This window comes from Euprymna scolopes, chromosome 4 (genome assembly GCF_053919585.1).
Source record: "Euprymna scolopes isolate OS-2025 chromosome 4, ASM5391958v1, whole genome shotgun sequence".
Lineage (NCBI taxonomy): Eukaryota > Metazoa > Mollusca > Cephalopoda > Sepiida > Sepiolidae > Euprymna > Euprymna scolopes.
The window spans coordinates 70291237-70314253 of record NC_136485.1 but is presented as its reverse complement, the minus strand read 5'-3'; the positions used below and the strand labels follow the sequence as shown (position 1 = coordinate 70314253).

General features: G+C 37.4%; 1 protein-coding gene across 1 annotated transcript in view; it reads left to right on the top strand.

The window, feature by feature from the left end:
* Positions 1 to 23017, top strand: part of LOC145268324 (organic cation transporter-like protein) — a 95184-nt gene that overhangs the window by 31857 nt on the left and 40310 nt on the right. Inside the window, exon 4 of the mRNA XM_080123815.1 lies at positions 19998 to 20200. Coding sequence (XP_079979941.1) covers positions 19998 to 20200 — 203 coding nt within the window. The remainder of the gene's footprint in view (positions 1 to 19997; positions 20201 to 23017) is intronic.

Here is a 23017-nt window from a genome sequence, read left to right as displayed (position 1 = left end):
TAAGCTCCTCTGCACGCAGTTCAGCGGCCATGTTTGTTGCTTCCTGGGGCATTCTTTTTAACCTAGCCCTAATCGCTAAGGCTTGGTGCTCCTTTTCAGCAAGGGAGGCAAGCCGAGCCCTAATTATATTAACGCTAGCACTATCCCCCTCCTCCACCGCCCGATCTAGTCTAGACTCTAGTGTCACTTTAGCTGCCCTAGAATCTAGTTTGAGTCTTTTGCTAAAGTCAGCAGCAAAGGACCTAATGGCTTCCTTAACTTTTACCCACCACCTATTCCCAATAATTGCCCCCGTCAATTCCCGCTGTAGGGTTAGTAATAGCCCGTCACGGAAGCCCTTCACATCGAACAACGACGTGTTGAGCTTCCAGTAACCGGCTAATCTAGGCTTAGGTCTATCTAAGTTTACCCGTACACGAACAAGTCTGTGATCCGAGTAAACTATATTGTGGAAACTTGGACAATTCAATACTCCTACGTCGACTCGCCTAACTAAGAACCGGTCGATATAGCTCGAGAGCTGCATCGAATCGGAGCCGCCTCTACCTGTCCAAGTCCACAGTAAGTCACGGGGCTTTTCATTTCGGAATTTGTCGATAAGATCAAACTTATCCACAAATTCACGAAATAAAACAGCATCCCGATCTCTGTTAGTTCCCCTAGATGTTAACCCAAATCGATCTAACTCGGGATCCAGGACGGCGTTCCAGTCTCCCGCTAAGATAACCGTTCTGGAAACATCTATGAACTGCTCGATCCGCCGAAAAAAACCAGCCAGCTCAGAATGGCTATTGGGCGCATAAACCCCAATAAGACGTAATGCCCTACCCTTTATGGTAGCATCCAAAACACATAGTCTTCCCTCCGGATCCAAGTAACACGGGTCACACGACGCATCTAGAGACCTTTTAACTAGCCAGGAAACCCCTCTCGAGCGAGAATTATAGTGCGCTGAGTAAGCCTCAAAGGTCTTAGACAGTGCACCCAAATGGTCACCAGGAATAAGGTGGGTTTCCTGCACACAACAGATATCCACTCCGAGGTGCTGCAGGTCCAAACTCAAGCGCCATTTGCGCAAGTCGGCCCTTAGCCCTCGGACATTTAAACTAGCAAGCTTGAGATCCATGGTGGTGCCTTAGGGTTGGGAACCAGGAACGAACATCGCGGTCGTGAGCATGCCGACGGCTCTCGTGAGGGAATAAGTACCCATCGTAGTATCGATGAGGCCGTCACGAGAGATACCACCGACATGCAAAGGATAGGTTAATTTTGCTATCCTATACAGGGAGGGGTGAATTTTTACCGGGACCCTCCCAACACAACATTTTTTTAGGCTTTTTATGTCAGAGTCTTTGAATATTACTATGGGAGGGGAAAGATTGAAGGTCTTGTTTGCCTCCTCCAGCATTTGCCATAGATCCTTGGCTTCTTCTTTCTTCCTAATAACGGTCAAAATCCGTTTTGCATTGGGGAAATTGGTGGGGGTGTCTATTAGCTTTCCCCCTATCTCCCTGAAATCGATTAACTTGCTGAGGTCAGCACCTTTAAAATTTTTGTTGTTGTTCAATGCAGCAGAATTTAATATACAGATATCTTTTCCAGGGAGGTAGAGGGTTTTTTTCTTTATATCAATTGCGGGGGTGGTGTCCATGTTAATAGGGTTAGTCGAGGTTTTATCAGGTGAAGTGGGAGGGGTATTGTGAGGGGACTTAGAGGTAGCTAGGACAGGAATGGAGGATTTGTTTTTCTTAATGGGGCTTAGTGGTATTAGTTTGGGTGTTTTTGGAGGGACGGGAGATGTGACTGGAGGAGGCATTTTGAACGGGGAAGGAGTTTTGGATGTAGAGGGGGAACTAGTGATTAGCTTCAAGTTTTTGGGTGGAGGTGATTTACATGGGGATTGAGGTATTTGTTTTTTTTGAAGGTCCAGTTTTTTTTTTAAGTTTATGATTTCGAGGTACTTTTCCCTACCAGGGTCTTTCTGCAGCATGGCTTCCTCCCTCATCTGGTCGAGGGAGATGCGTCCAGGGGTTTTTTTGCCGGGAGCGATTTGCCAGGGTTCTCCTTTCAGGATGTCGTTGGTCGCTTCATCAGCTGGCTGTTTGGGAATACTTGGCATGCTGGTTCCTAAGTGCTGGCCTGTAGTTTTCTTTTGGTTTGGTGGGGGTTTTTTAAGTGGACACTCGGATGTTAGGTGTCCGATTTCCCCGCAGTTCCAACATGTGGGACGTCTGCCGGCCACTATTATCGGTAGTCTTTCTTCGCCAACCTCTAAAAAGAATGGTATACTCATAAAATCCTCTTTATTGAGGAGTATGTCAAAGCTCCATACTCCGTGGAACTCATCCACTTCCACGTGGACCATCTCCCCGAATTTTAAGAAGAAGGCACCAAGTTGTTCGCCGTCAATGTGGTGCGGGACGTGGAAAACTGAGACTGTGGTGCGTCTCTTGCCCATGTACTCTGTTCTGAGGATATGTTGTTGGGTGATGATTCCCTTTTGGGAAATAGTGAGGCACTCCTGCGCGGTGTTGAAGAGAGCGCTCCACGTGTTGTACCCCTTACATTTGATGACGCGTAAGGGTCTCAATCCTGCGTTAGCTAGTAGGTTTAGGATGATGTCGACTGAGGCTCGTATTACTTTTTTGGACTTTCTATCCACGACGAATAGTGTAAGGCATCTCTTGTTGATCTCTTCGAGTTTCGGTATGTCGACTATAAGTCCGGTGTTGGTGACTTTGTCTAGGCATTGTTTTGCCTTCTCTATGAACTGGTCTATGTCAATGTCGACTTTCGGGGGTTTGGTCCACGGGTTTACAGCTGCGCCGTTCTCCGTCTCCATATTGACGATAACAGGCGTCTGGCACGCAGAAGCGGCCATAGCCGAACCGTTTAAAAAACGGTTAAAAAAAGTTCACAAAACTGTTATAAATAACAGTAAAAACAGTAGGAGGGGGGGAAAAAATTTTGTAGAAAAAAAAATCCGGCTCAGTGAAGAGAAAGAAGAGGAAAAAGACAGAGAGGAGATAACAGACTTACAAAATAATCGCAGCACTCAGGAGTGGGGGTAAAAATTAACACACAAGCTAGTCAACCCATACAATTTTATAGAAGGTCTAGGGTCACATGATTTATCCATTAGTATAAAAAACAATCACAAAGGGAAAGACGCTTTCGCATCCATCTCTCAAAACCCGAGGTCATTGAAGGTAGGAAAGATTTTCTTATACACTCCCGTCTCAAGAGAAAAAATAAATAAATAAAATAAATGAATAAATAAATAGTAAACAGTGAAGTTGTCTGAGTACATTTTAATACAAATAACTGTTAATTTTGGGTCCAAACACTCAAAATTCTAAATTTAGATTCCCGGGACATGGATCCAACTTGATAAATTGAACAAATCCAAGAAAAATAAGTTTTAAGGGGTCGAAGCAAAAACCCCCCCAAAAAACTGAACCTTCAGCCAATCCCTGGTCCAAACATTCCAAACCAACATAAAGTGTATTCAGACATAGGGCAAGCTTCGTAATCGGTTTTTGTCAAAATTTGACTGCCAAGCCGGCTGAACTGCTAGTAAATAAATAAAAATAAAGGATAAAGAGAAAAGGAAGAAAAAAAAATGGGAGAGGTAAATAAATAATTACCTATTTTCTGAGAGTGGACTGTTAGTGAATTGAATGTAGGCAATTCCAACAGTACCAATTCTCACCCTCTGGGGGAACTTGCTGAATACCTACGCAGTTGAAATGGTACCATTGATTGCATTCATCACAGCATATCATTGGACTACCATTATCCGGTAGAACACATCCTGGGCAAATACATGCATGTTCAGCATCATTTAATAAATTATCCACCATCATATCATGGGATAATGAAGGATCCTGGTTGAGGCAACTTCCACACTGCCAACTCTCCTCTTCTGGTGGAGGTCGATATAGACCAACACAGGAAAAATGGTACCAGTCATCACAGCAGTCACAACATATCATGGCACTGCCATTGTCTGGTTCACCACAATCAGGGCAAATCCAACCAAGCTCTGTGCCCTCTTCAATAGGGTCTTCAAGTACAGATGTACAGCCATTCAGATTGTCATCAGCATTCCCCATCAAGGAATCAAGTCCATCAATGGGTTCTTGAATAGACGACTCCAAGGGATAGAGGTGCTTCAGGGAATGAACTTGCAAGGAGCCATCTCCTCGTTTTATCTGAGCAGATCTCACCAATCCGTCATCTCCTGTAAATAGACGTGTGACCCTACCCAATGCCCAAAATGGTCGAGGTTTGTTAGGGAGTTTGATTGTGACTACATCTCCCACACAAACAACTGGTGAAGTCCCTCCTTGTTGTCTTTGAGCATGCTCTCTTATACTAAGCAGATAATCTTCGTACCAAATTTTCTTAAATCTTTTTAATGCATCATTCCTGCAATTTAAGGACTCTAAGAGTTGTTTCCGAGAAGGAGGTTCTAGTTGATAAATACCCTCCCCATCCATTCTCAAAATCAAACGAGGGTTTACTACAGGGCGTAAAAAGTGATTTGGACTTATTATTTCCAAACTTGAGTCAGATGAACTTCTGTAAGTCAAGGGACGGTCATTTATGGCATTTTGTACATCAGAAATAATTGTCAGGAGATCGAAATAATCATGACTAGCTCGTCCAATTAATTTATACAAGCAAGACTTGATGGTTTTAATCAGTCTTTCCCATACACCTCCATACCAAGGAGAGTGTACAGGGATCTTAACATGCTTGATTTGGCATGTCCCCAATTTCTCCCTGAATTCACTGGAAGCAATCACCTCATGAATCATGTCACATCCAGCCACAAATGACTTAGCATTGTCACTATAAATATGCGAAGGAATCCCATAAATATTTGAAAATCGAATCAAGGCCATTAGGAATGAGTGAACAGACATATCCTCAATCAGTTCTAGATGAACTGACCGTACCTCCAAACAAGTAAAGACCAGGATATACATCTTCACCCTCTCCCCACCTCTCAGCACCCACAGATGACCCGTATAGTCTACTCCTGTGTGCAAAAATGGTCTTATCATATTCACCCGATGTTTAGGTAAATCAGTCATTTTGGGGTAGGTAAATGGAATAGAGTTAAATTTCTGGCACAAAGAGCATCCTGATAAAATTCTCTTTACCGCCTGCCTACCCTGGGGTATCCAGTACCCAGATAACCTGACCTTATTCAAGGTAGCAGGAACACCCAGATGCTTACACTGGTGGTGACAGTCCAATATTATGAGATTAGTAAGATGGTGATCCTTAGCAATAAGCAAGGGATTAACTATTTCGTATTCATATACAGAGACCTTCCCAATTCTTCCCTTGGATCGAATTAATCCTTCCTTATCCAAAAAAAGGTTTAGACTTCCCACTCTCGGTGGTATTGACCTACCTGAAGGATTTTGTAAGTATTCTAATTCCTCCCAGAAGGATTGTTTCTGCATTACTTTAATCAAGTGTGTCCGAGCCATCTTACCAAAGTCGGAGTCTCTTTTCCTCAATCTATTAATAAACTTGAACACACATGTGGTGACATTTAATAGTTTAGACAATGAAGAATATCTATCATATTGCACAACTGGCTCCTCCTGGCTGTGCGAAACAGCACAAACCATCGAAGATACAATCTTTTTGCTTTCTGGGCTCAAACAACTCAAAGGATTTTCAGGCCAAGAAATCGGTTGGTCTCTTAGCCAAGACGGTCCAGATACCCAATATTCCAAATTGGCCCTCAGTTTAGAGGTAGGAATACCCCTGGTGATAAGGTCAGCGGGATTCTGTGCAGTAGGCACATATTTAAACTGAATGGCCACACCAAATTTAGACATCAATTCAGCCTCCCATTGACTAATGTCCTTCAATCTATTCATGGCAAAAACATTCTTGCTATTAGTCCGCCTTGTGACCAACCAGGATAATACTATTTGTGAATCAACTGCAAGAAATACCTTTTTGAAACTTACATTAGAATAGGCCTTCAACAAAGTCGGAAGGCACTTGATGGCCAAGAAGGCCGATAAAAGCTCCAGAGTTGGTAAACTCTTCGATTTAAGAGGCGCCACCTTTGCCTTGGAAAAAACCAGAGATGAAACCTTCCCCTGGACTGCATATGCTGCAAATCCATATGCCCTTTTGGATGCATCACAAAACAGAAATAATTCAGCTTCCCTCCCTTCGTCAAGGGTTTTTCTAGGGAAGGTAACAGAACCAAGTTCTGACAATTCATGAGCGATGACTGCCCATTTGGATTGAAGTTCACTTGGCACAATTTCATCCCACTCAAAACCTAATTTCCACAACTCACTAACAAGAGTACGTGCCTGTATAGATACCGGCAAACATAATGAGAGTGGATCGAATATCCTTGATGCTTCAGACAGTATATGCCTTTTAGTTGCTGCTTCAGGGTTACAATTATAGGAAGCAATATTGATGGTATCAGTAAGAGGATCGTAACGATAACCTAATACCTTCTCCCAAGGACAGCTGTGACTCACAAGAGTACCATCTCTCCTCATTAAATCGTGTAATTCTGTATGATTAGAATTGCAAGATTGGAGTATGAATCCTCCTTCTTGCAATCTTTCTACTGCTCGTGTATACAAGCCCGTTAACTCATCCAAGGAATTGCTCGTTTTAATCAGATTATCTACATAAAAATTAGACTGTAACATCCCAGTGCAATCATCCAAAGGATAACGCCCAGCATGAAATTTTAGTATGCAATTCAAGATGAATGGGCTTGCACTAAACCCAAATAAGATTGTTGTGTAACGATAACACATTAGCTTATTATTTTTTCGCAGAAAGAAACAAAATTTATTCTTATCAGATTCACTAGATAATCGAATCATCAAGAATGCCTTCTTGATGTCTGCTAAAAATACATACCTATTTGTTCGGAAAAGCAGAGTTAAATCAAGCATGTCCCCTGTTAAGTTGATCCCAGGATAAGCAGCATCATTTAGAGAGACAGAGTTCTTAGTTTTAAAAGAACAGTTAAAAACTGGTCGAATTTTAGTTGTAGTTGTATGCTCGTCTTTGAACACAGGTCTATGTGGAACCCACACATAATGCTTGTATTCCTGAGGGGAGCATTCTAGGGGTTCAATTATCCCTTCTCTTTCTTGGTCTTCAAAAACCTTAATATACTCCTCATATAAGTCCTTCTTCTTTAAATTGAATACTACTCTGTCCAGCACCTTAAGTGCTATATGATGGTTAGATTGAACCTGAGATAACTTGTCCTTATGCCAAGGCAATTTAACCAAATAATGACCATCTTTATAAACTATGTTTTGCATGAATTCTTCCATCTTTTGATTGTCATAGTCAGAAACCGATTCTATGTCAGGCAGTCCCAAGGATTCTAGACTAAACATCCATTCCAAGCCCCGATCCACAGTGCTTCCTTCAAACATGTCGGCAAATGGATCCACATAGGTCGGAACAGGATTCACAATACTATTAACCAAAGAATCGTTACAATAGTACTGCCTGTCAATTTCATAGCTCAAGGCTCCCGGAGTTATAGCAATCTTACTGATTTGGTTCTCATGCAAAAAATGTTTTGTATTTCCTATGGGGATAATGCCAGCGGATGTCTGCCAAGCCGCACCATTCATGCATCGTGTTATCTTCATGGGACGCATATATTGAATCAAATCAATTCCCATGAGACCCCACAATTGTACACTGCCACTCTCTATCTCTGCAGCAAAGGTATAATTCAGTTTTCTTAGGTTTTCCCAAACCAGAGGAAGGTCTGGTACTTTGTGAGACAGATTCAATTCGCAATCAATTAGAATAGGCAGTTGGGGGGCTACTCCTGGCAAGACCTCTACAACTGCTGTTAACTGCTTGAAAATGCGACGTTTTCTCCCCACAAAGGTCACAACGTCCATGGCCACCTCCTCCCACGAGTCTGGATCGCACTTCAGGTGCTGAAGAACCCTTTCAGAGAAATATGACCTCTGACTGCCTGAATCAATAAGGCAATTCAGAGAAACTGAGGAGGCTCCCCTTTTAATTGTGATGTTGACCATTGGCAGTAGGTTTTGAATGTCCCCAAGTTTTGTACTTATGCTAGTATTTATTTCTGTTTCCTCTAGTACAAATTGAGGACACATAGAAGCATAATGCCTCCGAGACTTACAATACCTGCAAGGGAATCTAAATCCCTTGACTCCTGGACAGGCTTTCTGATCATGGCTGGCAACTGTGCAGAACTCACATAATCCAAGTTGCCTACAGCGTTGCAGGCGCTCATTGTATGAGGGATAGGTAGTACACTGAGAACTAGTGTGTCCATTTCTTGCACAAAAATTGCAATAAGGAATCTTGTCTTCCAAGTCTAGGTCTGCGTGAAAACTTTGTAATGCAGAATTTTTAGGTGGGCTTCTCGTCCAAACAGCATTTGACCTTGGCTTAAACCGTGGAATCAGTTCTGTCTTAGGAGTTGAAATAGGTTTAATCCGGAGTAATGCTTTAATAACTTCGTGACTATACTGCAGTATGCAGTTCAAGCCAGGATATGGTGTGCTAGAGCCTCTAATGAGCTCTGCCTTTATCTCATCAGGGATCTTATCAAATAGGATATGAGCCACCAGACATCCACTTCCGGAGTCCTCAACTAAAAAATCATAACCATAGTCTGAATCTAACTCACCAAGTTCATACTGAACCTGGGAAAGATATTCCTTTAGTTGTTCGTAAGACTTGTCCACCTTAGGTGTAGACTGCACTATTCTTTTAAAAATTTCTTCCCTAATGGCTTCTCTGTCCCAGTATTCCTCTTTTAAAATATTTATGGCCACATCATAATTATGGTCATTTTCTGACAGGTGATGGATCAGATGAAATGGCCGACCTATCACATATGCCTTAAGGCATATGAGTTTTTCCTTCTTTGAGCTCACTCCAGATGTGCAAAACTCAAAACGGGTTAGGAAATCCCGCAGGGCAAATTTATTGGTTTTATCAACGCCAGTAAATGTTGGACATGTTATTTTAGGCTTCGCTAATTCAATGCCAGATTGAGCTGGGGAAGGTAGAGTGGGAGGAGTTGAGGTTAGTAAAGGGGAATGGATCTCTGGAACCGGTAAGGAAGCATCTAACTGCGACAATAATTTATTCACCCTGGTTTTGTAAGTGAAACTGTCTGTCAAACAGCTCCTCATCTCAATCGATGGTGTCTCCTTCATTATTTTCTTGTCAATATGCAATAACTCTTGGAGCCACTGGAGAATGTCTCGTTTATGAAGTTCTAATACATCTCTCTCAAGAGGTTCAAGTCCACTAAGATTTTCTAGTGTTAAGTCTATCATCGTACGAGTGACTCTCTGATCTTCCAATAAGGATGACCGTGATGATTGTTCAACTTGTAAGGAATTCATTTTAATATAAAAAACAGTATCTGTTGCAATGTTTAGCGAATTCTTAATAGGATGCTATAAAAAAGGTATAATCAAGGACCAAGGTCTGAGGCTAAGAAATTTATCCTAACACATCAATGACAACTGGCTGAGAGAGAAAGAGAAAAAGAACGTCTTACCTCTTGCAACAGATGCCGTCGGTTGCGACCTCAGGTATTAGTCCTTGTGGTCCCGTAATAATTCTTTATCAATACAATAATTGATTGAGAAAGAAAAAACAAAGGAACTACCAAGACGGTGTCCCAATAGTAAATAAGAGAAGAAGAAAAGAAAAGGAAAGAGAAGAAAAGGAACAACTTCAGACACGGTGTGAACCGATTGTAAAGATGGGGGTAAAAATTAACACACAAGCTAGTCAACCCATACAATTTTATAGAAGGTCTAGGGTCACATGATTTATCCATTAGTATAAAAAACAATCACAAAGGGAAAGACGCTTTCGCATCCATCTCTCAAAACCCGAGGTCATTGAAGGTAGGAAAGATTTCTTAGCCTCAGACCTTGGTCCTTGATTATACCTTTTTTATATTAAGGTTTTCCCAAACCAGAGGAAGGTCTGGTACTTTGTGAGACAGATTCAATTCGCAATCAATTAGAATAGGCAGTTGGGGGGCTACTCCTGGCAAGACCTCTACAACTGCTGTTAACTGCTTGAAAATGCGACGTTTTCTCCCCACAAAGGTCACAACGTCCATGGCCACCTCCTCCCACGAGTCTGGATCGCACTTCAGGTGCTGAAGAACCCTTTCAGAGAAATATGACCTCTGACTGCCTGAATCAATAAGGCAATTCAGAGAAACTGAGGAGGCTCCCCTTTTAATTGTGATGTTGACCATTGGCAGTAGGTTTTGAATGTCCCCAAGTTTTGTACTTATGCTAGTATTTATTTCTGTTTCCTCTAGTACAAATTGAGGACACATAGAAGCATAATGCCTCCGAGACTTACAATACCTGCAAGGGAATCTAAATCCCTTGACTCCTGGACAGGCTTTCTGATCATGGCTGGCAACTGTGCAGAACTCACATAATCCAAGTTGCCTACAGCGTTGCAGGCGCTCATTGTATGAGGGATAGGTAGTACACTGAGAACTAGTGTGTCCATTTCTTGCACAAAAATTGCAATAAGGAATCTTGTCTTCCAAGTCTAGGTCTGCGTGAAAACTTTGTAATGCAGAATTTTTAGGTGGGCTTCTCGTCCAAACAGCATTTGACCTTGGCTTAAACCGTGGAATCAGTTCTGTCTTAGGAGTTGAAATAGGTTTAATCCGGAGTAATGCTTTAATAACTTCGTGACTATACTGCAGTATGCAGTTCAAGCCAGGATATGGTGTGCTAGAGCCTCTAATGAGCTCTGCCTTTATCTCATCAGGGATCTTATCAAATAGGATATGAGCCACCAGACATCCACTTCCGGAGTCCTCAACTAAAAAATCATAACCATAGTCTGAATCTAACTCACCAAGTTCATACTGAACCTGGGAAAGATATTCCTTTAGTTGTTCGTAAGACTTGTCCACCTTAGGTGTAGACTGCACTATTCTTTTAAAAATTTCTTCCCTAATGGCTTCTCTGTCCCAGTATTCCTCTTTTAAAATATTTATGGCCACATCATAATTATGGTCATTTTCTGACAGGTGATGGATCAGATGAAATGGCCGACCTATCACATATGCCTTAAGGCATATGCGTTTTTCCTTCTTTGAGCTCACTCCAGATGTGCAAAACTCAAAACGGGTTAGGAAATCCCGCAGGGCAAATTTATTGGTTTTATCAACGCCAGTAAATGTTGGACATGTTATTTTAGGCTTCGCTAATTCAATGCCAGATTGAGCTGGGGAAGGTAGAGTGGGAGGAGTTGAGGTTAGTAAAGGGGAATGGATCTCTGGAACCGGTAAGGAAGCATCTAACTGCGACAATAATTTATTCACCCTGGTTTTGTAAGTGAAACTGTCTGTCAAACAGCTCCTCATCTCAATCGATGGTGTCTCCTTCATTATTTTCTTGTCAATATGCAATAACTCTTGGAGCCACTGGAGAATGTCTCGTTTATGAAGTTCTAATACATCTCTCTCAAGAGGTTCAAGTCCACTAAGATTTTCTAGTGTTAAGTCTATCATCGTACGAGTGACTCTCTGATCTTCCAATAAGGATGACCGTGATGATTGTTCAACTTGTAAGGAATTCATTTTAATATAAAAAACAGTATCTGTTGCAATGTTTAGCGAATTCTTAATAGGATGCTATAAAAAAGGTATAATCAAGGACCAAGGTCTGAGGCTAAGAAATTTATCCTAACACATCAATGACAACTGGCTGAGAGAGAAAGAGAAAAAGAACGTCTTACCTCTTGCAACAGATGCCGTCGGTTGCGACCTCAGGTATTAGTCCTTGTGGTCCCGTAATAATTCTTTATCAATACAATAATTGATTGAGAAAGAAAAAACAAAGGAACTACCAAGACGGTGTCCCAATAGTAAATAAGAGAAGAAGAAAAGAAAAGGAAAGAGAAGAAAAGGAACAACTTCAGACACGGTGTGAACCGATTGTAAAGATGGGGGTAAAAATTAACACACAAGCTAGTCAACCCATACAATTTTATAGAAGGTCTAGGGTCACATGATTTATCCATTAGTATAAAAAACAATCACAAAGGGAAAGACGCTTTCGCATCCATCTCTCAAAACCCGAGGTCATTGAAGGTAGGAAAGATTTTCTTATAGAATAATCGATACCAAAAAGAAAAATTCGATAAATATTGTGCCCTTTGTGTTAAAAATAGCATCATTTTTTTCGATCCCGTTTGAAAACGTTTGCCGCCTTTCGACTACGGTGGACCAAACGCGCTGAAATAATTTTTTTTTATTCTGCTTTAAATTGCTCCCCCCCCATTTTGGGGAGCCTGGCCCCCACACACATACACATTAAAAACCAAACGCATACAAATGGTCACCCATCTGGTACTGGCCAGCCTCAGCTTAATAATACATTGAAATTTTCGTCACTGAAAAATAAGTTTTTTTTGGCCTGTTTGGTCTTCCATAGTTTGCTTTTTATCAAACGAAAATGTAAACAGAGTCGATCTGAACTCTACGTCAACGCGAAATATCTGGTTACCTATATGAATAAGTGGAATTATTTGAAATTCAGGTACTTATATTATAATATTTTTGCATATTTTCTTAGAAAATCATCCTAAATCTTAGTTAGACAATAAATAAATTAATTAATTATTTCAAAAACCCTTTTTTTTTTAATATTTAAGTACGTTTTTTGTGCAAGACAAAAAATGTCAATTGTTAACTTTTGGGGAAAATTTAACATTTAAAATTGAATTAAAAATAGTAGAAAAAGTTTTACATTATTCTGTTTTCTATATGATAAAATTCAGGGTTTTATCTTTCTGGAAAAAAAAAGTTACTCAGAAATAATGGATTTTCATAAATGTAATTTCGTTTTAAAAAACAACAACAACTTGATTTTGCGGCCATTTTTGGCGGTGCCTATTTTTAATTGATCTAAGTTTTCATGAGCGGTTTACAAAAAAGCATTTTTTTATGTTTTGCGTTCTTTTTTTTTTTTTTTCTTCTTTTTTTTTTTGAGGGCGGGGGCATTCAATTATAAAACCTGTATATTTTTTAACATGGGCTGAAAAGCCTTGACCTTCCTAACCAAAAAAAAAAAAAAACGAAACGGCATAAGCGGAACGAAATGAGAAATTGCTTGAGAATACTTGGATGCGACCTAAACGGAAACTTCGTCGTCAATACGGTACATCTAGGGCTCTCTTCACTTCGTATTTATTTGTAATTTATGTGACGTGAAAGAATCGGCCCAAATAAATTTAGTGATTCTTTTTTTTTTTTTTTGCATCACTTCCATTAGCACATTGTTTTGAATAAAATATTTTTATGAAAAACTGTTTTTGTTACATAAAATATCTTTATAAAAACATTAAATAAAAAAATTGTTTTTAGTAAAATGTACAGTTCATTTTTCTAAATAAATTATTTTTGTTAACACATTGTTTTCAATAAAATATTTTTATGGTTGTTTCTCAAAGTGTGCCTCCAGTTTCCATTTTTGGTTTCAAACTTTCAATTTTGCCTCGTTGCGGTTTTCGTTTCATATTCAGGCGATTCGCTTTTTAGATCATCGAGTTAACGCTTTTTTTAAGCAGCCGATTTACTGCCATCTTTTCGTTGGTTCACAAACGTTTCACATTTACACATTTTCACACAAATGTTTCACATTTAAAGTGTGATTTTCTCCACTTAAATTGCTTAAAATAAAATAATTTTCTAAGTCGAAAGGACTCCCCATGCCATAATATTTAACAAACACACATTTTTACTGCCAACACAGAATTATTTTTTTACACTAGATAATTATTTCACTTACTTTGGAGATTATCCAATTTTATTTTACAAGTTTTTACTGTTATTATTTGTTGGAAGGGGGGTCAAAAGTTGCACCTTTATTATGGTTATACCTACTTTAACTCTCATCGTTGAGTGGTCCCCATGCCTTGAGATGAGAAGTAAGTGGTGACGCTCACACCATCACTGACGCTGACGCTTTAGTATAAAAAAATATGGGTCTTGTATTACTGTACACATAGATTCGAAAAAGTTGTCAAAAAACAAATATATAACAAATAAATGTTATCAAAGGCAAGATAAGTTACTTTTCTACGTAACTGGATATATCTTTTGTGTTTTTATTCAATGTAACATGTTTATTCAGCTCGAAAGACATGCAGTGTTTACCGATGTATTGGAAAATTCAAAATGGCGCCCGACTGTCTCTTTAACACGGTAAGTTTGGGAAAAGATGTTATAAATAATAAACTAGACAAAATACTATTAAAAAACAACCGAATATATGTCAACATGTCACGGTAACATATATTGAGCGAATTTCTAACAGTATTTTGTCTAGTTTATTATTTATAATACCTTTTCCCAAACTTACCCTCTCCGAGAGAGAGTCGGGTGCCATTTTGAATTTTCCAATACATCGGTAAACACTGCATGTTTTTCGAGCTGAATAAACATGTTATTGTTACAATGTTACACTGAATAAAAACACAAAAAATATATCCAGTTAGGTAGAAAAGTAACTTACCTTGCCTTTGATAACATTTATTTGTTATATATTTGTTTTTTGACAACTTTTTCCAATCTATGTGTACAGTAATACAAACCCAAAATATGATTATAACAAAGGAGATAACTTATAAGTGACTACTGATAGTGAAGAATGAAGTGTTATGTTTGAACGATACACTGTCCACGATTAGTAAACAAAGGAAGATCCTTAGTCAGCGAAAGGGAGATAACTTATAATGGACTAGTAAAGGGGGAGATAGCTTAAGACGGACTAGTACAAGGGAGGTAACTTATTCCTTGACATTTTGGCTAGAAGTAAAATATAGTATTTTATTTTGAGACTACACTTCATCTTGTCTGTCCTAGGTCATTAAGAGGAATTCTTTTATACTGAAACAATTTTTATTTTTGTCACAATTCAGAGTACCATTTTTAGCAAGCTAGATTTTCTCGACATTAGAAATCGACTTTTTGTCTAACTATTCAAAACTTCTTTGAGAGAGAGAGAGAGAGAGAGAGAGAGAGAGAGACAGACAGACAGACAGACAGACAGACAGACAGAACAATTGGAGATGGAAAAAATATTATTTTCTTCATTAAATTCAGAAAGACAAACATGTTGCATGCAACCCACAGGATGCAATTTGCTATAACTCCTGTGAACATGTTCCTGTTTTTCTTTAAAAAAAAACAAACAAAAAAAAAACAGCATTATTATAAACTAGCGGAGTCTCTCTGCGCTGTCTGAGAATAAAATTAGCTCTTATGTATTATAAAAAAAAAGAAAGCAAAACAGCTAGTATAGACATTTTCGTACTAAAAAAAAAATGGTTTCTGTCATTCATTCACTAATTTATTAGCTATTTTCCTCGTAATAAAAACGATGTAATAATGGATGAATTTTATGAAAACATTTGTTTTCTAAGAGTTATTAGCTATAATAAGTCCAATTATAGTGACTGAGCTTTTCTTTTTTTTATTTCATAGAGACTGACAGTGACGGGTCCAGTTATGCTAAATGAAACATTTTTGTTTTTCAACAAAAATTGTCTGTGGTAATTCCACTGAGGTTAATCAAAGTATTTCTGTTTCTTTCAGGCTGTGAACAAGTTTAATTTTGCTAAATTAAACATTTTTATGTTTCTGAAACTTTTGGATGATTTAAATTATTTAAACTACTCTTCCCATCTTGAGTGTTATTCTCACAACGTTTAGTAACTTTTTTGCAGGGTCATATCGTCAAATTTGGAAATCTTTCTGTCAATCTCAGGAATCTCGAATTTGCACAGAATTTCGATTGGAACCCTTTAATTTAATCCACAGTGTGTAGCGTAAAGTGTTACATTCAAAATTCCGTGCAAATTCCAGAGTTTTACAGGAAGATTCTCAAGTTCAACAAGATATATCTGAGAAGGTTGGAGGTTACATTGGCCAAAACATTGTAAAAGTAATGCTGAAGATGAGAATAGTACTGTGAAACATTTTTGTTTAACAGGTAAATATCATAACTAGTCCAATTATGATAATCAAAATAATTATTCTTGAACGAGTAATGACCATGATCAATTCAATCACTCTAAAAATATTTTAATGAGAATGGAAAAATTCTTTTTGAAGGCAAATAGACACTTTTCCCACACGTTTTACTGGTAACTCATACTTGATTTATTTTCTCATTTAAATTTCTGATTCATATTCTATATCTTTTTTACTTCCATTGCATTTGTTACGTTTCGGAGTTATGTATAAACGAATTATTGGTCACAAGTACCAAATATGATATTGAGATGCTGCGGGGCCAATTGTAACGTGAAACGTCACAAAGTTTCTTGCATCTAATTATGACGTTATGGGTCTGATCCTAGGTGGCAGCAACCAGTTATGACATATTATTGAGGTTGTTGCGAGTGTTACAATTGTGTCTTGTGTTATGGACACCAAATAGTTACATCCAAGTCTGGGATATCCCAGCTCAGATACTCAGATTTCTCCCAACCGGTCAGACCAGTTGTGTCAAGCGTCTTAGCGGTTAATAATCACTTGTTCAGAAAGTTCTTGCCAAACTTGGACTAATTTTCAACCAGGGTTTTAATCGTACAGTCTGGTTTAAATTTCTCCAATCTCTTCTCAACGCTCCCAAATCTTTTCCCTCTGTCGAAATTCACTTGTGTAGCTCATCTTATAGTAGGTTGAGGTTAGTCTGAGAAACTCAACCTGCACTCGATATTCAATCAAACCTGACTACGTAGTTTCTCCAATCTGAACGATTGATAGATATCAAATATTCATTTATGCATAATAATTAGATTCCATGGATTTCTTGCGGGTTACCACGGTCGACCAGTATATTGACGTCACTAATGGTCAGTTCCTCTGGCTAGCTGGGATGACACCTTTAGTTAATTTAATTTTAAATAAAAACTCGACACCATTCAAAGTTCTATCTAAAGTCAAAATAACAATTATCCTTATCTCTTAGTCTGTCCATTTAGCTAATATTCAGCAACACACAATCAATATATATATATATATATATATATATATATATATATATATATATATATATACTAGTAGAGGAATTGATTGTTTCTGCTTAACATTAATGCAATTCTATTGTATAAAAAAATACTTTTGGTTACAAATATCATGCAAGAGAAAAATAATCGATATTTCCATTTAATTACGATGATTGACTGGTAGAGCATCAACTCCATCCACTCGGCTCACGTGTTGAATCACATTATGCAGCCAACAGTGTCAGCACTGATGATCATGCCATAGATTCTTCTGATAATGGTGTTGTTGCTGTTGATATTTCTGTAAAGTAATCAGTAGCTCGTGCCCTTCCATAGGAAGACATTCAAAAGGTAACGGCTGTGACAGATCCAATTATGCGTACCATATGAATTAATTTTGCATACTCTAAGACAGGTATTGTACAGTACATATATGAATTAATTTTACTTGTCCTAGGACAGGTATTGTAGAATACATATATGAATTAATTTTACCTACCCTAGGACGGGTATTGTACAATGCATATATAAATTAATTTATATCTACCCTACGACGGGAATTGATCAATTGTTTGAGCATTTTGGAATATTCCATTTTTATTCTAATGGAAATCAGGATAATAATGGTCAAAGCGAATATGTGTATAAATATATAGATACTCAGCATACTCTGACCTCCTGCTAATACATGACTTGGTTATTGTAAGTTTGTATTATTTGAAATGCTGTTCTTATCTTGAATGTTATTCTCACAATATTTGGTCGATGTTACCTCTGACTTTTTTTTTTATCTCTAAGTACAACGCACTTGTTGTACCATTCCAACAACTTCTGGAAGGTCACATGGAAATCCTCTTGTGTGAGCATGTCGATGACTCTCGTCACAGCCACTTTTATCCCTTCGATTGTCTCATCACAACAGCCTCTAAGGTTTTCCTTGAGCTATGGGAATAATCAAAAGTCACAGGAAGCAAGGTCTGGACTATAGAGAGGGTGAGGAACTGTCTTGATGCTTATCTTTGTCAAATAGTTTGTAACAAGGATGGAGTTGTGGACTGGTGCATTCACGCAAATCTTCCGCATCTTCAGTTTCCACACTGACATCAAACTGTGCACTTATTAGCTCTATAGATACACGATGGTCTTTATCCATGAAATTCTTTATTTGGCCGATCAACTCTGGTGTTATGACTTCTTTATTCCTCTCACACCTCTCATCATCCCTCACAGACTCCTTTGAATCTCCTATCACACTCAAAAATTGATGTTCGATGCATGCAAGAAGGTCCAAAAGCAGTCTGAAGCATTCATACGTTTCTGTAGCATTTTTTCTAAGTTTAAAACAGAATTTTATTGCATATAGTTCTTCTAAAGTGTCCTTACGTCCAGATTACATTCTTGGAATTCAACAGCTGTAATAATCAGGTTTTAGTAGAGTGTATTTCAATTCCTGCTGCAGCTGTTCATTTGAACCTGGAATCATAAAAATTGGTTAGTCGTCTCATAAGATTTATAGCAATAGCGTACTGAATTTTTAAGAGTCTGCAGCAATTTTAAATGCCTGTACAAAAACAGTCTGCAAACTTATTGAAGGCACAGCATGTCTTGTCGAACTTGGGAATCTTTTTGTCAAACACAGAAGTCTGCACGGGATTTTTGAATTGGACCCTTTTTTTAATCTGGGGAAATAACATGCTTGGTTTTCTGACTTCGTCAGCTTCAGAAAAAAAATTATTTTAAATGAGAACATTTGATAACGTGCTTGGTTTTCTGACTTCGTCAGCTTCGGAAAAAAAATATTTTAAATGAGAACATTCGATAACATGCTTGGTTTTCTGACTTCGTCAGCTTCAGAAAAAAATTATTTTAAATGAGAACATTTGATAACGTTTTTGGTTTTCTGACTTCGTCAGCTTCAGAAAAAAAATTATTTTAAATGATAACATTTGATAACATGCTTGGTTTTCTGACTTCATCAGCTTCATAAAAAGATTATTTTCTTTTAAATGAGAACATTTGAAAACCTGAAAATGCTATGAAATGATAAAATCATTTTTTTATTTACTTTATTTTGTTGTTGTTGTTGTTAAAGCCCAAATTTTTGCCAATAACATGGATTTATGAAGGAGAGGATAGTCTGATGTAGTTTTCTTTTCTTTTTCTTCATAATATTGTTATTAAGAGGTCGAGGCCTCCCGAAGAGAAAATAACGGACTATCATTTCCTTGATAAAACCATGTTATTGGCAAAAATTTGGACTTTAACAAAAAAAAAACAAAAACAAAGTAAATAAAAATAATTTTATTATTTCATAACATTTTCAGGTTTTCAAATGTTCTCATTTAAATTTTTAAATTCAAATGTTCTTATTTAAATTTTTAAATTCAAATGTTCTCATTTAAATTTTTAAATTCAAATGTTCTCATTTAAATTTTTAAATTCAAATGTTCTCATTTAAATTTTTAAATTGAAATGTTCTCATTTAAATTTTTAAATTCAAATGTTCTTATTTAAATTTTTAAATTCAAATGTTCTTATTTAAATTTTTAAATTCAAATGTTCTCATTTAAATTTTTAAATTCAAATGTTCTTATTTAAATTTTTAAATTCAAATGTTCTTATTAAATTTTTAAATTCAAATGTTCTCATTTAAATTTTTAAATTCAAATGTTCTTATTTAAATTTATTAAAAAAAATGTTTTCTAAAATATGACTCTCCATTTGTTATTTTCTTTTGTTTTTCATTTATGTTCATTTTTTATTTATGCGTGTTTTTGAACGTAAAGATTATATTTAACTTTTTCTCTCTGTTGTTCTCATTTAACTCCTGGTTTTGTTATGCTTCTAACCACGTAACGCTGGCCTAATTATGCTGACTTAGCTATTTTTGTTTTCTTTTACAGGCGGTGGATATGACAGGCGCCGTTATAGTAGCTGAACTATTTCCAACTGAAAATAGAACTCTGATAATGGTTGTGGGTGGATCGGTTTGGGCGGTGACTGTGATGTTTTTAGCGCTTATAGCTTACCTTTTGGAACCTTTTGGTTGGCGCTATCTCAACTTATTAATTGGACTCATGTCTGCATACTCAATCATACAGTTTTGGTAAGTATTGTATAATTAAGTACACATTTAATAATAAAACTAGCCTGAGTGCCCGGCATTGCCCGAATGTTTGGAGGTTTGTTTTGAGCAAAAAAAGTGGTAGTAGGCAGACAGGCTCAAACCCGTGACATGAAGGCGGAAAAGAAAGGGGAAGAAAACCTGACGTCTTACCCCTAATCCATGACGGGACTGGAAGTTCAAAACGTTAAAATTAGGCAAAGTCAATTCAACCAATACAATGGTTTGTAAAAAATCTCCCCCTCCTTGTAGAAATATGCCCAGTTGAGAGTGAAGGAATTAATGTTTTTGACCAATTATTCATTATTTGTCGTCCGAGATGTCGAGCTTCAAAATGATACCGATCTCGTGAAAATCCGTCGCCTCTGTCAAAAGTTTTAAGCAGACGTACAAACACACATACATACACACATACATACATACATTCATACATACATACATACATACATACATTCATACATACATACATTCATACATACATTCATACAAACACACATACATACATACATACATACATACATACATACATACATTCATACATTTGAATAGACAGGTGAGATTTATATTATAGACTAGCCTGGGTGCTTAGAGGTGTGTGTTGAGCAAAAAAAAGAAAACAAAAGTGGAAGTAGGCCGGCAGGCTCAAACCCGTACCGTGAAGGATGAAAAGAACGTGAAAAAAACGTGACATGTTTGCTGTTTCGCCCATCACCAAACCGAAAGTGCCGTAGGTTTAAATTAAGGCTAAACAATAGAAAAGAGGGGATGACTTTCGAAAATATTGGCGAAAAAAGCGACCCCTCCCTGTAGAAAAGTGCCAAGTTGAGGGTGAAAGAATTAATGTTTTTGGCCAAGTTTTTGATATTTGTTGTCCGAAGGGTTGAGCTTTAAAATAATACCAATCTCGTGAAAATTTGTCGCCTCTGTCGAAAGTTTTAAACAAACATACATACATACATTTAAACAGACAGGTAAGATTTATATAATAGATAAGGAAACTGGAATGGAATGCATAGTTAATTACCACGTCAATGTAATATTTTTTGTCGAAACATTTTAAATCATTGTAATTTATTTTGTGCATATAATTATTACTTAAACATGATCAATTTATAACTTTTTATCTTTTAGATTATTGAATCATCGTTCTTATTTTTCCACAATATTCTCACCTATGTTGACCCAAAAATGATCTTCTTTAGTCAATAGAGAAGGATTCATCTTCCATCATGATAATGCTCGTCCTCATGTAGCACTACTAAGTAAAAATCTCCTATGAGAATTTAGTTTGTAAATTTTGCACCATCTTGCATATTCTCTTCACCTGATTATCACTTGTTTCACGAATGACAAAACCATGTGGATGGTCTTAAGTTAACATTACGAGAAGTGATTAAACATGAGTAAGATTCATATTTTACATGAAAACATAAAGAATTTTACAAGCGAGTCATTTATAAGCTCGTTGACAGATGGAATCGAGTTATGAAGAGAAAATGTATATATATATATATATATATATATATATATATATATATATATATATATATATATATATATATATATATATATGTTATATTGGTGGTTCCCGGAATCTAATTATGGACGATTATTATTATGATTGTTTTGAAGTTTAGATGTTTTGTCAGGTAAAAACCAGAAATGTTAACTTGAGAATGCAATTTTTAACTTAAAGCATTCTCAAGTTAACATTCTGGGTACATATTTTACCTGACAAAACATCTAAACTTCGAAACAATCATAATAATAATCGTCCATAATTAGATTCCGGGAACCACCATAGATCCCCCCCCTCCCAAATATTTGAAAGGCCTTGTGCCTAATTTTCTATTTTGTAATATTTTCCACAAAATAAAAAAACACGTTTTTATTTATTAAAAAAAAACGATTTGATTTGGGAATATTAAGTAGGACAAACCCGGGTGTGTTTGTGATATTATGGTGAATGATAACCCTAGCTAGGACTAGCATAGACCAATAAAAGATACAGTGATGAGGATGACTATAGACCCCTCTCCACGCCTCCCTAAATTTTGAGTGGCCTTGAGCCTAATTTTATGTTTTTCTGTTTTGTTATTTTGTAGCATTTCATGAAAAAAAAAAAAAAAATACATAACTTAAATAATGGCCGAAAGTATATTTCCCTGTTTGGCCAGATGTACACTCTCCCGCAATGTAGTCATTGACGATGAAATCAACACTAGACTCGTTAAAGCAACCGCTGCCTTTGGCAGACTCCACAAGAATGTATGGAACAGAAGAGGCATCACCTCCATGACAAAGATCAAAGTCTATAAATCTGTCATACTCACCACCTTACTCTATGAATGTGAGTCATGGACTGTCTACCAACGGCACATTAAAAAATTAAATCACTTCCACACCACCAGACTGAGGAAACTGCTTGACATAGGCTGGCAGGAAAGCATACCAGACACAGAAGTCCTCACTCGTGCTAAACTCCCAAGCATCCCCACTATCCTGATGAAGGTTCAGCTTCGCTGGGTTGGTCATGTAGCCCACATGTCAGACTACAGACTGCCCAAGAAGCTTCTGTTTGCTGAGCTCCAACATGGCAAGTGCTCCCATGGTGGCCAGAGAAAACGATTTAAAGACACTCTGAAAGTATCACTGAAGGCCTTCAACGTTGTTCTGTCATTATGGGAGCAGACAGCTTCAGATAGAGCCAAGTATCGGGCCGCTGTTCATGACGGTGCTTGCAAATATGAAAGTAACCAAAAAGTTACTGCAGAGAAGCTCAGAAAGGACAATGTTTTG